General features: G+C 42.2%; 1 protein-coding gene across 3 annotated transcripts in view; it reads left to right on the plus strand.

The window, feature by feature from the left end:
* IDO2 (indoleamine 2,3-dioxygenase 2) overlaps positions 1-13,999 on the plus strand; it is a 72,246-nt gene that overhangs the window by 43,303 nt on the left and 14,944 nt on the right. For all 3 annotated transcript variants that reach the window (XM_065946834.1, XM_065946833.1, XM_065946835.1), the window contains one exon: positions 9,418-9,469. In XM_065946834.1, coding sequence (XP_065802906.1) covers positions 9,418-9,469 — 52 coding nt within the window. The remainder of the gene's footprint in view (positions 1-9,417; positions 9,470-13,999) is intronic.

Genomic DNA, 13,999 nt, shown 5'->3' on the forward strand with positions numbered 1-13,999 from the left:
CTGTGTCCACAAGTCTATTCTCTACATCTACTTCCTACTGGAACTTTAATTCCGGGTGTTAGACCATTCCTCTTTGTCTTCCATTTTCCTAAAAATCTTGCTGTTGTTTTCCATTTCTTTCTTTCTCTGGGCTGCATTTTGGACTACTTCTTTCCATCTAATTAGATTCTTTACTCTTCAAACTGCTTCTGACCTACTACTAAACACAAACCCTGAATAGGTTGTTTGATTTTTCATTTCCAGAAGCTGTTATTCTTTTCAACTCTGTTTTCTTTTTGTAATTTTCTGTTTCCTATAAATGCTTTCAAGCTTGCTTAAATGTGGGTGAGTGTGGTTCTTTATAATCAATAGGTATGGTAAGTGTGATAATTTTAATGTTTGGCACTTGTTTCTGTTTCCTTTGTTCTCACAGTGGTTGTCAGGTCTGTTTTTTTCTATGCGTGACCTGTTTGTTTTGTTTTTCTACTTTGTAATGTTCATTGTTCTTGAAATATCATTTGTAGGCAGGCTTTTGGGACTAGGATAGAGAAATATTTGTATTTGGTTCTTTCTGGCTCTTGGGAAAACTAAAATTCTGGATCATCATCTTAGATCAATTTGAGCAAGTAAAGACCCATGTGTCAATCTGTCAGCTGAACCTGGGCTAAAAATATGCAAAAACTATGGTCCCAGCTTCTCAGGAACAGAGTTTTCTTTTTTTTTTTTTAAGTCCTCTTTTGCTTGGTGCAAAAGTTAGCTCTAATGCTTTCTCCTGTGGCAAGCAGGGGTGAATTGAGGGCCTGACTCATACAGAATTTCAGGGTACAGCATCTGGGTCTCCCTGGATAAGATGAGGAGAGTGTGGGGTAAAATTTCTCACCACGGCTGGACCCAGGGCTCCTACCAAGCCACTAAAGCAGAGCCCGGGTGAACCTGAATTGACAAATGTTTTGAGGGAAAAGTGACTCTCCAGTTCGGTTTTCTGCATCCCTGAGTTTCTCCTTTCTTTGCATTTTCGCTTAGTGACTCCTTGCTGGTTTTTTGGCTCTTTAATTGTCTTTAGGATGCTTTCACATTTATCCAGCTTTTCCTGTTTGTTTGTTTGTTTTCCATGGAAGGATAGGTCCAAGTAAAACAACATTCTGTTACCACAAAGGGAAGTCTCTTTTAGGAGTACTGTTTGTATCTCTTCCTTCCCTTGTGTTTCTCCCATCACTTCCTCTGCACCTGGCTGTCATCATCTCTTGCCAGGACTCCTGCAGTAGCCTTCTGCATCCTCTCTCTCAGCTGCCTTTTTTCCAGTCTAATCCACACTCAGCCTGAATTGATGTTTAGGAGTGCAAATCAGATTGTGTCACTTTAGTTGTGAAAACTCTTCAGTTTCTCTCCAAGCACAGACCAACATGGCAGCCTCTAGCCACCCATGGCCGCTGAACACTTGCTACATGGCCGGTGCGACTGAGGAGTTACAGTTTTAGCTGCATTTAATTTTAATTCAATGCAATTGAAATTAAAAAAAAAAAAAAACTGAGTCAGTATAATTACTTTTCTGTTAGACACAATTTTAATGTTAGAAAGATTCACTTTCACTTAATTGTTGAAAACTCAGCATCCAAATTAAAATACACTCTAAGTATAAAATAAAATTTTAAGTCTATAAGAATGTACACAGAATTTCAAATAATTATTTTTAGAAACCTCATTAATAATTTTGTGTTGGGCACATTTGAAATGATAATATTTTGGATATTTGGAGTTAACTAAAACATGATATTGTTAATTTTTCCTTTTTTTTTTTTTTAACCTTTCCAAATATCTCTAGTAGAAAATTTTAAACTGAATGTATCCATCAGGCTTCCCAGGTAGTTCAGTGATAAAGATTCCACCTGCCAATGCAGGAGACGTGAGTTCGATCCCTGTGGGAATTACACACACACAAAAAAAGATTCAGTTCGGATGGATAGTTCAGTTATGTATCTACAAGGCTTTGTTTTGGATGTCGGTAACAGGTCCTTTCTTTTCTAAGTTGTTTCAGTCGTGTCTGACTCTCTGCAACCCTCTGGACTGTAGCCTGCCAGGCTCCTCTGTCCATGGGATTCTCCAGGCTAGAATACTGGAGTGAATTACCATGTCCTCCTCCAGGGGATCTTCCTGACCCTGGGATTGAACCCATGACTCTTGGGTCTATGTCTCTTATGCCTATGTGTCCTGCATTGGCAGGCGAGTTCTTTACCACTAGTGCCACCTGGGAAGCCCCTTACTGACCTGCATGGGACCAGCATGAGCATTAATAATGTCATGTGAAAATGCTGCAGTGATTCTGGGTCTGTGGCTTTAGTACTGACGCAAAGCAAGGATTTGCTGAATTTTGTTTTGTTTAAAGGCCACTTCTCAGTATAAAACTCAAATATTCTACCTCTGAAACATAGAAATAGCAAGTCTCCTTTGGTTTTCCAAGCAAAACAAAAATAGGATAAAATTTTCACGAAATGAGCGTGAACTAATCAAGAACAGACATTGCATTTCTCTTCAGATTCACTTAAATGCAAAAGAACAAGATACTCAACCAAAATGGTTTGTGTTTTTCAGCACAACAACAAGGAAAACTTTGAAAGACATGACCCCCATTCACTAAACATACCTGAGCTTGGCCATCAGGCAGAAGTTGCCGTCCAAGGGTCATTCTCTGCTCTACTAGGAAGACAGAGGGAAGGACATGGGGGAGGCTTAACTAAGCTGTGTCCTTGGAGCTTCTGTGCTCCCTGTAGGATAATGTCACTGGCTTTCCGTAACTGCCCTTCCTAGTGCAAATGTACACACATATGATCCAGAAGTAAGACTATTTACATGGCTTTCGTCCCTCACCAGTCCCGTGTTAATAGATGCTCTCTATCTGGTTTAGAGAGAAATACCATCCATCAGCCTTGGTAGAGATTCTAAGGCTTTTCCACACTGGCTATGGATACACCTGCTCCAGTCTTCTTGCTCCCTCTTGTGGCAGAATTCCTTTAAACATTGTGCCTGCCTTCTTTTGATCTCCCAAAGACAGGCCTGGAGCTGATATTCTTCTCTAGGTTCCCTCTATGCGTGTGTTCCCTCGGTGGTTCAGTTGTGTCCGACACTCTGCAGTCCCATGGACTGTAGCCTGCCAGGCTCCTCTGTCCATGGGATTTTCCAGGCAAGGATGCTGGAGTGTGTTGCCATTTCCTTCTCCAGGGAATCTTCCTCACCCAGGGATCAAATCTGGGTCTCCTGCATTACAGTGGGATCCTTTACCCACCGAGCCACTTGGTAAGCCCATCTTATCCATGGATGACTGTCTAAATCAACGTTCTTTGTGGGTAAAAGAGAAGAAAACTCTTATTCGGCCATGAGGATGGCATCACTCTTGCATTTCCCCGATTTGTAATGAGTTAACTCTCTGTGTATCTGGGGCGGAGGAGTGGAGAGGCCCATGTTCTTGCGTTTACTGAGCATGTCCCTGTTTTGTGAAATGCATGGCTTTCCTTAATTTTGGAAGTGACTTTTATCTTTAACTTAGTGCTTTTAGTCAGCTTTTTGGTATACTCTGGAGGGTGATTGCTGTTAGTTACGTGCTGCAAATGCCTTGGATTGTCTTATTCTGCCTTTTGAAAGCCAACATTCTTTGTTTAAATATAGCCAGAGTATTTGCCATTTCTTTTACAGCAGTCTATTTTTAAGAAGTCTTATGTAAGATATAAATTTCATAATCAGAGGTCATAAATATATTTTTCTATGTTTTCTTCTGAAATTGTTGATCTTTCACCCTTCAGCCCTTAATATACATTTAATGATTATCTCTATAGAGCATGACATAGGAAATACATTCAATTTCCCTTCTGTGAATCATCACTAATCTGCAGTATTAGCATCGTCTTACACCAGATTTTCTTAAACGAGTAGATCTCTTTCCAGGCTCCCTATTCTGTTTCATTGTTTCTTTGTCTTTCCCCATATCCAAACCATCTGTCATAAGAGAACTGTAGCTTCACAGTATTTCTCCTTATCAGGTAAAGAACTGCCCCCCACACACACCTCTGCTCTTCTTCTCCAGGGATGCTTGTCTTACCTTTGACACTTTGCCTTTCATATAATTGTAGAATCAGCTTGTCAGATTCCAATTTAAAAAAAAAAAAAAAAAAATCTGTTAAGAACCTTGCTCAAATTGCATTAAATCTATATTCTATAATTTGGAGGAAAATGACATGATTTTGATGTTCTCTCTGGTCCTTCTGATCAGGGCAAGTGGAGAGATGGAGACTGGACACACGATGTCAGCAGTCCCAACCATTTTGGCATCAGGAACTGGTTCATGGAAGACAGTTTTTACACAGGCCGGGGAGATGCTAGCAATGAGGAGTGGCCATAAATACAGGTGAAGCTTCACTGATCACCTGCCACTTACCTCCTACTACGGAGCTCGGTTCCCAACAGTGCACCGACCTGCACCCGTGGCTCAGCGGTTGGGGACCCCTGCATTAACGTGCTCCCCAAATCATATCTTTATATTGCTGGGTATTCCTCTATTGTCACAGGGCCTAAAATTTACACAGAGAACTCTTCTTCAGATACATTTCTTCTTCTAGATTTTTCTTTAGAAAAATTTTCTTTAGAAACTTCTTCTAGAGTTTTATTTCCCATCAACAAAGACATTTCTTAGACTTTTTTGATTTCTTTCATGATATAAGAGATTTAGATATCTTCTACCTTATCCATAGTTACTCTATGTTTTTGTTTCTAGTGAATATTATCTTTGAATTAGGTATAATATAGTCCATTATATCTACTACTGTGGGCAGGAGTCCCTTAGAAGAAATGGAGTAGCCATCATAGTCAACAAAAGAGTCTGAAATGCAGTACTTGGATGCAGTCTCAAAAAAGACAGAATGATCTCTATTCATTTCCAAGGCAAACCATTCAATATCATGGTAATCCAAGTCTATGTCCCAACCAATAACAGGGAAGAAACTGAAGTTCAATGGTTCTATGAAGACCTATAAGACCTTCTAGAACTAACACCCAAAAAAGATGTCCTTTTCATTGTAGGGGACTGGAATGCAAAAGTAGGAAGTCAAGAAACACGTGGAGAAACAGGCAAATTTGGCCTTGGAGTACAGAATGAAGCAGGACAAAGGATACTAGAGTTCTGCCTAGAGAATGCACTGGTCATAGTAAACACCCTCTTCCAACAACACAACAGAAGACGCTACACATGGACATCACCAGATGGCCAACACCAAAATAAGATTGATTATATTTTTTGCAGCCAAAGATGGAGAAGCTCTATACACTCAGCAAAGACAAGGAGCTGACTGTGGCTCAGATCATGAACTCCTTATTGTCAAATTCAGACTTAAATTGAAGAAAGTGGGGAAAACCACTAGACCATTCAGGTATGACCTAGATCAAATCCTTTATGACTATACAGTGGAAGTGAGAAATAGATTTAAGTGACTAAATGTAATAGACAAAGTGCCTGATCAACTATGGATGGAGGTTCATGACACTGTACAGGAAACAGGAATCAAGACCATCCCCAAGAAAAAGAAATGCAAAAAACCAAAATGGTTGTCTGAGGAGACCTTATAAATAGCTGTGAAAAGAAGAGAAGCAAAAAGCAAAGGAGAAAAGGAAAGATATACCCATTTGAATGCAGAGTTCCAAACAATAGCAAGGAGAGATAAGAAAACCCTCCTCAGGGAACAATGCAAAGAAATAGAGGAAAACAATAGAATGGGAAAGACTAGAGTTCTCTTCAAGAAAATTAGAGATATTAAGGAAATATTTCATGGAAAGATGGGCTCAATAAAGGACAGAAATGGTAGGGACTTAACAGAAGCATAAGATGTTAAGAAGAGGTGGCAAGAATACACAGAAGAACTGTACTAGAAAGATCTTCACGACCCAGATAAACACAATGGTGTTATCAATCACACTCACCTAGAGCCAGACATCCAGGAATGTGAAGTCAAGTGGGCCTTCGGAATCATCACTACGAGCAAAGCTAGTGGAGGTGATGGAATTCCAGTTGAGCTATTTCAAATCCTGAAAGATGATGCTATGAAAGTGTTGCACTCAATATGCCAGCAAATTTGGAAAACTCAGTAGTGGCCACAAGACTGGAAAAGGTCAGTAGTTTTCATTCCAATCCTAAAGAAAGGCAATGCCAAGGAAGGCTCAAACTACCACACAATTGCACTCATCTCACACGCTAGTAAAGTAAAGCTCAAAATTCTCCAAGTCAGGCTTCAGCAATACATGAACTGGGAAATTCCAGATGTTCCAGCTGGATTTAGAAAAGGCAGAGGAACCAGAGATCAAATTGCCAACATCTGCTGGATCATCAGAAAAGCAAGAGTTCCAGAAAAACATCTATTTCTGCTTCATTGACTATGCCAAAGCCTTTGACTGTGTAGATCACAATGAATTGTGGAAAATTCTGAAAGAGATGGGAATACCAGACCAACCTGACCTGCCTCTTGAGAAACCTATATGCAGGTCAGGAAGCAACAGTTAGAACTGGACATGGAACAATAGACTGGTTCCAAGTAGGAAAAGGAGTATATAAAGACTGTATATTGTCACCCTGCTTATTTAACTTATATGCAGAGTACATCATGAGAAATGCTGGGCTGGAAGAAGCACAAGCTGGAATCAAGATTGCCAGGAGAAATATCAATAACCTCACATATGCAGATGACACCACCCTTATGGCAGAAAGTGAAGAAGAACTAAAGAACCTCTTGACAAAAGTGAAAGAGGAGAGTGAAAAAGTGGGCTTAAAGCTCAACTTTCAGGAAAGTAAGATCATGGCATCCGGTCCCATCACTTCATGGGAAATAGATGGGGAAACAGTGGAAACAGTGACAGACTTTATTTTTCTGGTTTCCAAAATCACTGCAGATGGTGATTGTAGCCATGAAATTAAAAGACACTTAATCCTTGGAAGGAAAGTTATGACCAACCTAGACAGCATATTTAAAAGCAGAGACATTTCTTTGTAAACAAAGGTCCGTCTAGTCAAGGCTATGGTTTTTCCAGTGGTCATGTGTGGATGTGAGAGTTGGACTATAAAGAAAGGTGAGCGCAGAAGAATGGATACTTTTGAATTGTGGTGTTGGAGAAGACTCTTGAGAGTCCCTTGGAATGCAAGGAGATGCAACCAGTCCATCCTAAAGGAGATCAGTCCTGGGTGTTCATTGGAAGAACTGATGCTGAAGCTGAAACTCCAGTACTTTGGCCACCTGATGCAAAGAGCTGACTCATTTGAAAAGACCCTGATGCTGGGAGGGATTAGGGGCAGGAGGAGAAGGGGACGACAGAGGATGAGATGTTTGGATGGCATCACCAACTCACTGGACATAGGCTTGGGTGGACTCCGGGAGTTGGTGATGAACAGTGAGGTCTGGCGTGCTGTGGGTCATGGGGTTGCAAAGAGCCAGACACGGCTGAGCAACTGAACTAAACTGAACTGATAGTATTGTTGGATCTCTCTTTGTTCCTGGTTTCAGATGAAATTGATATTTAATATGAAGCTTGAATCTAGCACTTTGATAACCACTCATTAACTCTAATAATGATATGTTGACTACCTGGGTTTTCTATGTAGAAATCACATTATTTGAGAATAACATTGTTTTGTTATTTCATTTACCATCCTCATAACCTTTCTTTATTTTAATTTTTGTTCTTATTCTTCAGGCGAGGTGTTGCCTAACATAGTGTTGAATGGAAGTACTGTACTTGGTTTTATCTCACATTTTAAAAGACATTTTTAATATCTCACTATTAAGTATAGTATGTCCTGAAGGCTTTCTGTGGATTCCTTTCATCAGTTTAAGGAGGACTTTCCTGCCTATTCCAAAGTAGCTAATTTTTTGGTTTGTTTTAATCATGAAGGGACTATTTATATCTATTGAAAATGTTAATATTAAAATTATCTCACATTTGAATTTACCTAGTGATCCAGTGGCTAGGTCTCTGTGTTTTCACAGCAGAGGACATACGTTCCATCCCTGGTCTAGGAACTAAGATTTTACAAGCTGCGGGGCATAGTCAGAAACAGAAAAACAAATTATCTCAGGTTATTGAAATACTCATTTGACTTTCCCTTCTTAAATATGATAAGATGGGTAACACATTAAACTACCTCCAGTCATTATTGCCTCAGCAAAAAATTGTGCATAGTACTCAGAGGATCTGTGGGAACAGAGCACCAAATGGAGAAGACCCAGAAATAGGGCCCAGAGAAAAGTCCAGCACATGGAACCTTGCTGCAGATGAGCAGGGAGACTGTGGCAGCCCTCCGAGGCCCTGGGAAGCCCCGAGGCTGATGCAAGACATGAGTAACCTGGGCCCAAGGGGCTTCAGAGAAAACGGAGATAGAGGACCAGAGACCAGGTGTGACATTGGAAAAGGTAAATTGATGATATAGAGATGTCATTGATATACAGATGACCCAAATTGATGGCATTATTTCTGGTGGTTTTTTTTTTTTTTTTTTTTTTTTTTTGCTCAGAAACAAAGAAACATAGACAGGAATCTGGATAACAGAAACAGAGAAAGAAACAAGTCAGATCCCAGAGGGTCACAAGCATGAAGAAGAGAGAGTAAGGGTCAAAAGAGGATGGACAAAGCGGACTTCCCTGGCAGTCTAGTGGCTAAGACTTCGCTTTCCAGTGCAGCAGGTGCAGGTGCCCTGGTTAGGGAGCTAAGATCTCATACGTCTCTCTCGGCCAAAAAACAAACAAACAAAAAAAAAACAATGCATAAACCAGAAGCAATATTGCAGCAATCCGCACAGACTTTAAAAATGGTCCACATAAAAATTAAGTGGATAAAAAAGAAACCCGAAGGAGCTCAGTACAAATGTGAGGATGCACTTCCTTGCATACCAGTTAATGAACTAGTTAAATCAGTGAGCCCCACTCCCTCACTTAGGTTCAGAGCAAACTGCATAGACTAGTGAATATAGGTCAGCAAGCCTGTGTCCGGCCAGGTGCGGCGGAGCCTGGTTGGAACACCCTCCACGCTCTGCCCGGACACCGAGGGGTCAGAGAGCAGATCCTCTCTGCTTTTCTCCTTTCCGCTTCCCATGTTCTCTCAAATATCATGTCTCTTTAAAAATATGACACTGAATTTTTTAAAGATGGGCTTGACCTCCCTTTTTGGTTGTTGTCCAGAACAGGGAAGAACCACAGATGGAAAAGGCCAGTTGTGCAGCTGTTTAACACTCCCGGAAGCACCAGCGAGGGGGCGACAGAAGGGGACATTCCTCTCGCTCCCGCTGCGGGGCTCCTTCCAGATTTCTCTGCAGATCAGATAGCGGAGGGGCCCGGGAGGGCTTCGGAGCCCGAGCACATGGAACCTATTGCTTTTGTTGCCCGTAGTAAAGTTCACATTTTGATTCTTCTCTAGATTACGTAGATCCAGACATATTTTATGCGGTCATCCGGATCTTCCTCTCTGGGTGAGTACAGTTCAGCTCCTCTCTGGCTTGAGACATCTGTAGCCTTTCCCAGACTTATGAGGGGGAGAAACAGGTAGAAACTTGCCAGAGAAAGAAAGCCACCAAGTAACTCTCTGTAACAAAAGAATCACCCGGGGATCCACCCTCGGGTCAAAGCAATGGGGTGCCATCTGCGTGACAAATGACACTGAAGGGTGACTATTTAGAGTAATTATCTTGAGGCCATCCCTTTAGATTTGATTTGTATTCACCTTTCCTAGAAAACCACCTGGAGGAAGGAGGGAGAAAAAGCTCAATGTGCCACCCTTATATCCCTTTTCCCGCCGCCCCCCATCCCCCCATTATCCTAGCTGGTGAAGGCAAAGGCCTTAGCTGAAAAGCTTTCTTCTAACATTCCTGGAATAGCTACCCCATGACAGGCTTTTCATATTCCTGGTATTCTTCAAGATTAGATACATTTCTTATTTATAATATATCAGCCATAATTTGACATTTTAATGAGATGGCTTCCTATTCACATCAACTGAGAGGAATGAAGATTTTGTTTTAAGGATGAAGAGTGAAAGATGGGAACAGTGGATGAAAGAGGTGAACGTGAAATAGTCATCACCTAGCAACCAGTCCATCCTAAAGGAGATCAGTCCTGGGTGTTCATTGGAAGGACTGATGCTAAAGGTGAAACTCCAATACTTTGACCACTTCAGGTGAAAAGTTAACTCATTGGAAAAGACCCTGATGGTGGGAGGAATTGGAGGTAGGAGGAAAAGGGGACGACAGAGGATGAGATGACTGGTTGGCATCACTGACTCGATGGGCATGAGTTTGAGTAAACTCCAGTAGTTGGTGATGGACAGGGAGGCCTGGTGTGCTGCGATTCATGGGGTCGCAAAGAGTCAGACACGACTGAGCAACTGAACTGAACTGAACTGAGAGACCATCTTGATAACTAGAAGGTGCTTGAAGCACTGTTGGTAGAAAGTATGTTAAGCTGTGTCTAGATGTAGCAAGAGTCATACCTAATAATAGATGTACTGATTCATCAATAGCTTTAGTGCATGGAGTCACCATGTGTATTAAGTATTTTCTCTAGATCGTGTGAGTGTGTGGTGTGAGACAGTTTCAGGGAAGGTCAGCCTGGGTGCGGACCCCTCACTGTAGGGACAGAGAGTGGGAACAGCTTTTCTAGAGAATAACTTGAGAATAACGGGTACCTGGATTATGGGGGAAAGAGAAGGCCAGGGGAAGAGCAAAGGAATGAAATTGAGAGTGTATTTCAGAATTTAGACTTTTCCTGTGCACCCTTCACTCCTGAAACCCCCACAAAGGGATTATCCATCCTGTGAAAGTGTTAGCTGCTCAGTCGTGTCTAACTTTTAGTGACCCCATGGATTGTAGCCAGGCTCCACTGTCCATGGGATTCTCCAGGCCAGAATACTGGAGCAGATTGCCATTTCATTCTCCAGGGGATCATCCCAACCCAGGGATCAAACCCAGGTCTCCCGTATTGCAGTCAGATTCTTTACCATCTGAGCCACTGCAAACCCTTAAACTATGAAAGGTTGTTGCTGAACGATAAGACGCCAGGATTCTTGGCCTCCGGAGGAGACAAATTCAATCCAGGGCCAGAGACGAGGCTGGATCACTCAGAGCTTTTGTGTAATAAAGTTGTATTAAAGTGTAAAGGAGATAGAGAAAGCTTCTGACATAGGCATCAGAAGGGGGCCAAAAGAATACCCCTCTGCTAGTCTTCAGCTGGATGTTACATAGTCACTAGAAGTCTGTTAATGAAAAGAAAGGAATGTCTTAAAACTCAGAATGGCACCAGGCCCCTCATCCATAAGACGAATTTTGGGCTAATCTTGGCACCAGACGATTCATCCCAGGCCATAAAATGATTGACCTGAAGCTTGTAGAAGGGCAGATTACCATATAAATAGTTTTGTTTACATAGATTAGGGGAACAATATCTGAGTACAACATACTAGTTTGTCGAGTAGGTTCTGAGCCATTAGGTGGAACCAACTTGAAGACAGAGTCTGGGGAAAATGCATAGCACATTAACATAGCATTAAGACAAACATTTCCATAAGAGAAATGTATTGGTTAACTCAAGGTCTGAGAGTAGTTAGCTTCAGGTGAAACCAGGTGTCATTATGGCAACACAGTATTTTAAGAGAAACCTCCTTTTAAATTTGCATAGGGAAAGAAAAAAATATCGCTAGTTTGTTTCCTCCTGCTGCTTAAAAGAGATAAAAATGTCTGACACTTGCATTTCCTCCATTTGGAGATCCCTGGCCTTCCTGCCTGTTACCCTCTCAACTACGTCCTAAAGAGGTCACAAGGGCAGTCGGCCCTGGGTGGGCTCAAACCACCAATCTTTTGGTTAACAGCTGAAGACTCTTCTTGCTCTCCATCTTTAGCATATAGCATCCTCAGGGAGGCTTCCCGGGTGGCACTTGTGGTTAAGAAGTCACCTGCCAATGTAGGAAGAGACTCAGGTTTGATCTCTGGATCGGGAAGATCCCCTGGAGTAGGAAATGGCAACCCACTCCAGTATTCTTGCCTGGAAAATCCTATAAGCAGAGAAGCCTGGTAGGTTAATTCTATGAAGTTGTGAAGAGTCGGACATGACTGAGTGACCAAGTACACACGCACAAAGGTTAAGACAAAGATCTGATTGTAGAATAGCTTCTAACAACAAATATTAAGCAAAACATGTAGAGAAGTGTCGGTAGGATTAGAAGGGAGAAGAAAGGGCCATTAAAAATAAAATTGAAATAGCCTGGGATTTAGGAAGTTGCAAAATCTCTTTGTGCTTTTTTCCCTTTGAGTTTCTGTTAGTCTCCACCATTCCCTAACAAATTATCACAACTGAGCAAGGCTCACTTATGATCTCACCTTCCTATGGGTCACACGGCCAGGTAGGCTCGGCTTGCTTCTCTGCTAGGGACCTCAAAAGTCAGAGGGTCTGCTGGGCTTGAGCCCTGATCCTAAGAACCTGGGGAAGATTCACTTCCAAACTCATTCCAGTGTTCAGCAGAATAGCTCATGGTGGCTTGGGAACTGAGGTCTCTTTCTTTCCTGGCAGACTCTGCTATCAGCTTCTAGAAGTCGCCAGAGTCCCTTGTCACACACGTCTGTTTTTCTGCCTGCTCAGTCACTCAGTTGTGTCTGACTCTTTGCAACCCCACGGACTGTATCCTGCTGGGCTCTTCTGTCCACTGAATTTTCCAGGCCAGAATACTGGATTGGATTGCCATTTCCTTCTTCAGGGGAATCTTCCCGACCCAGGGATTGAACCCTCATCTCCTACATCTCCTGTATCAACAGGCGGATTCTTTACGACTGTGCCTCCTGGGAAGTGGCAAAGTTCAGTTCAGTTCAGCCACTCAGACGTGTCCAACTCTTTGTAACCCCATGAATCACAGCACGCCAGGCCTCCCTGTCCATCACCAACTCCTGGAGCTTACTCAAACTCATGCCCATCGACTCGATGATGCCATCCAGCCAACTCATCCACTGTCATCCCCTTCTCCTCCTGCCCCTAATCCCTCCCAGCATCAGGGTCTTTTCCAACGAGTCAACTCTTTGAATGAGGTGGCCAAAGGATTGGAGTTTCAGCTTCAGCATCAGTCCTTCCAATGAACACCCAGGACTGATCTCCTTTAGGATGGACTGGTTGAATCTCCTTGCAGTCCAAGGGACTCTCAAGAGTCTTCTCCAACACCACAGTTCAAAAGCATCAACTTTTCAGTGCTCAGCTTTCTTCACAGTCCAACTCCCACATCCATATATAACTACTGGAAAAACCATAGCCTTGACTAGATGGACCTTTGTTGGCAAAGTAATGTCTCTGTTTTTTACTATGCTGTCTAGGTTGGTCATAACTTTCCTTCCAAGGAGTAAGTGTCTTTTAGTTTCATGGCTGAAGTCACCATCTGCAGTGATTTTGGAGTCCAGAAAAGTAAAGTCTGTCACTGTTTCCACTGTTTCCCCATCTATTTCCCGTGAAGTGATGGGACCAGATACCATGATCTTAGTTTTCTGAATGTTGAGCTTTAAGTCAACTTTTTCATTCTCCTCTTTCACTTTCATCAAGAGACTTTTTAGTTCCTCTTCACTTTCTGCCTAAGGGTGGTGTCATCTGCATATGTGAGGTTATTGATATTTCTCCTGGCAATCTTGATTCCAGCTTGTGCTTCTTCCAGCCCAGCACTTCTCATGATATACTCTGCACATAAGTTAAACAAGCAGGGTGACAATATAGAGCCTTGACGTACTCCTTTTTCTATTTGGAACCAGTCTGTTATTCCACGTCCAGTTCTAACTGTTGCTTCCTGACCTGCATACAGGTTTCTCAAGAGGTGGGTCAGGTGGTCTGATAGGCCCATCTCTTTCAGAAGTGGCAAAAGACCCCTGCTATTCAGCAATGGCACTCCTGACTCTTCTCATAATTCAGACCTCTTAAAGGTCTCCTTCTGCCACCAGTCAGAGAAAACTCCCTGCTTTTAAGGTCTTGTGTGATTAATT

The sequence above is a fragment of the Muntiacus reevesi genome, chromosome 10 (genome assembly GCF_963930625.1).
Source record: "Muntiacus reevesi chromosome 10, mMunRee1.1, whole genome shotgun sequence".
NCBI lineage: Eukaryota > Metazoa > Chordata > Mammalia > Artiodactyla > Cervidae > Muntiacus > Muntiacus reevesi.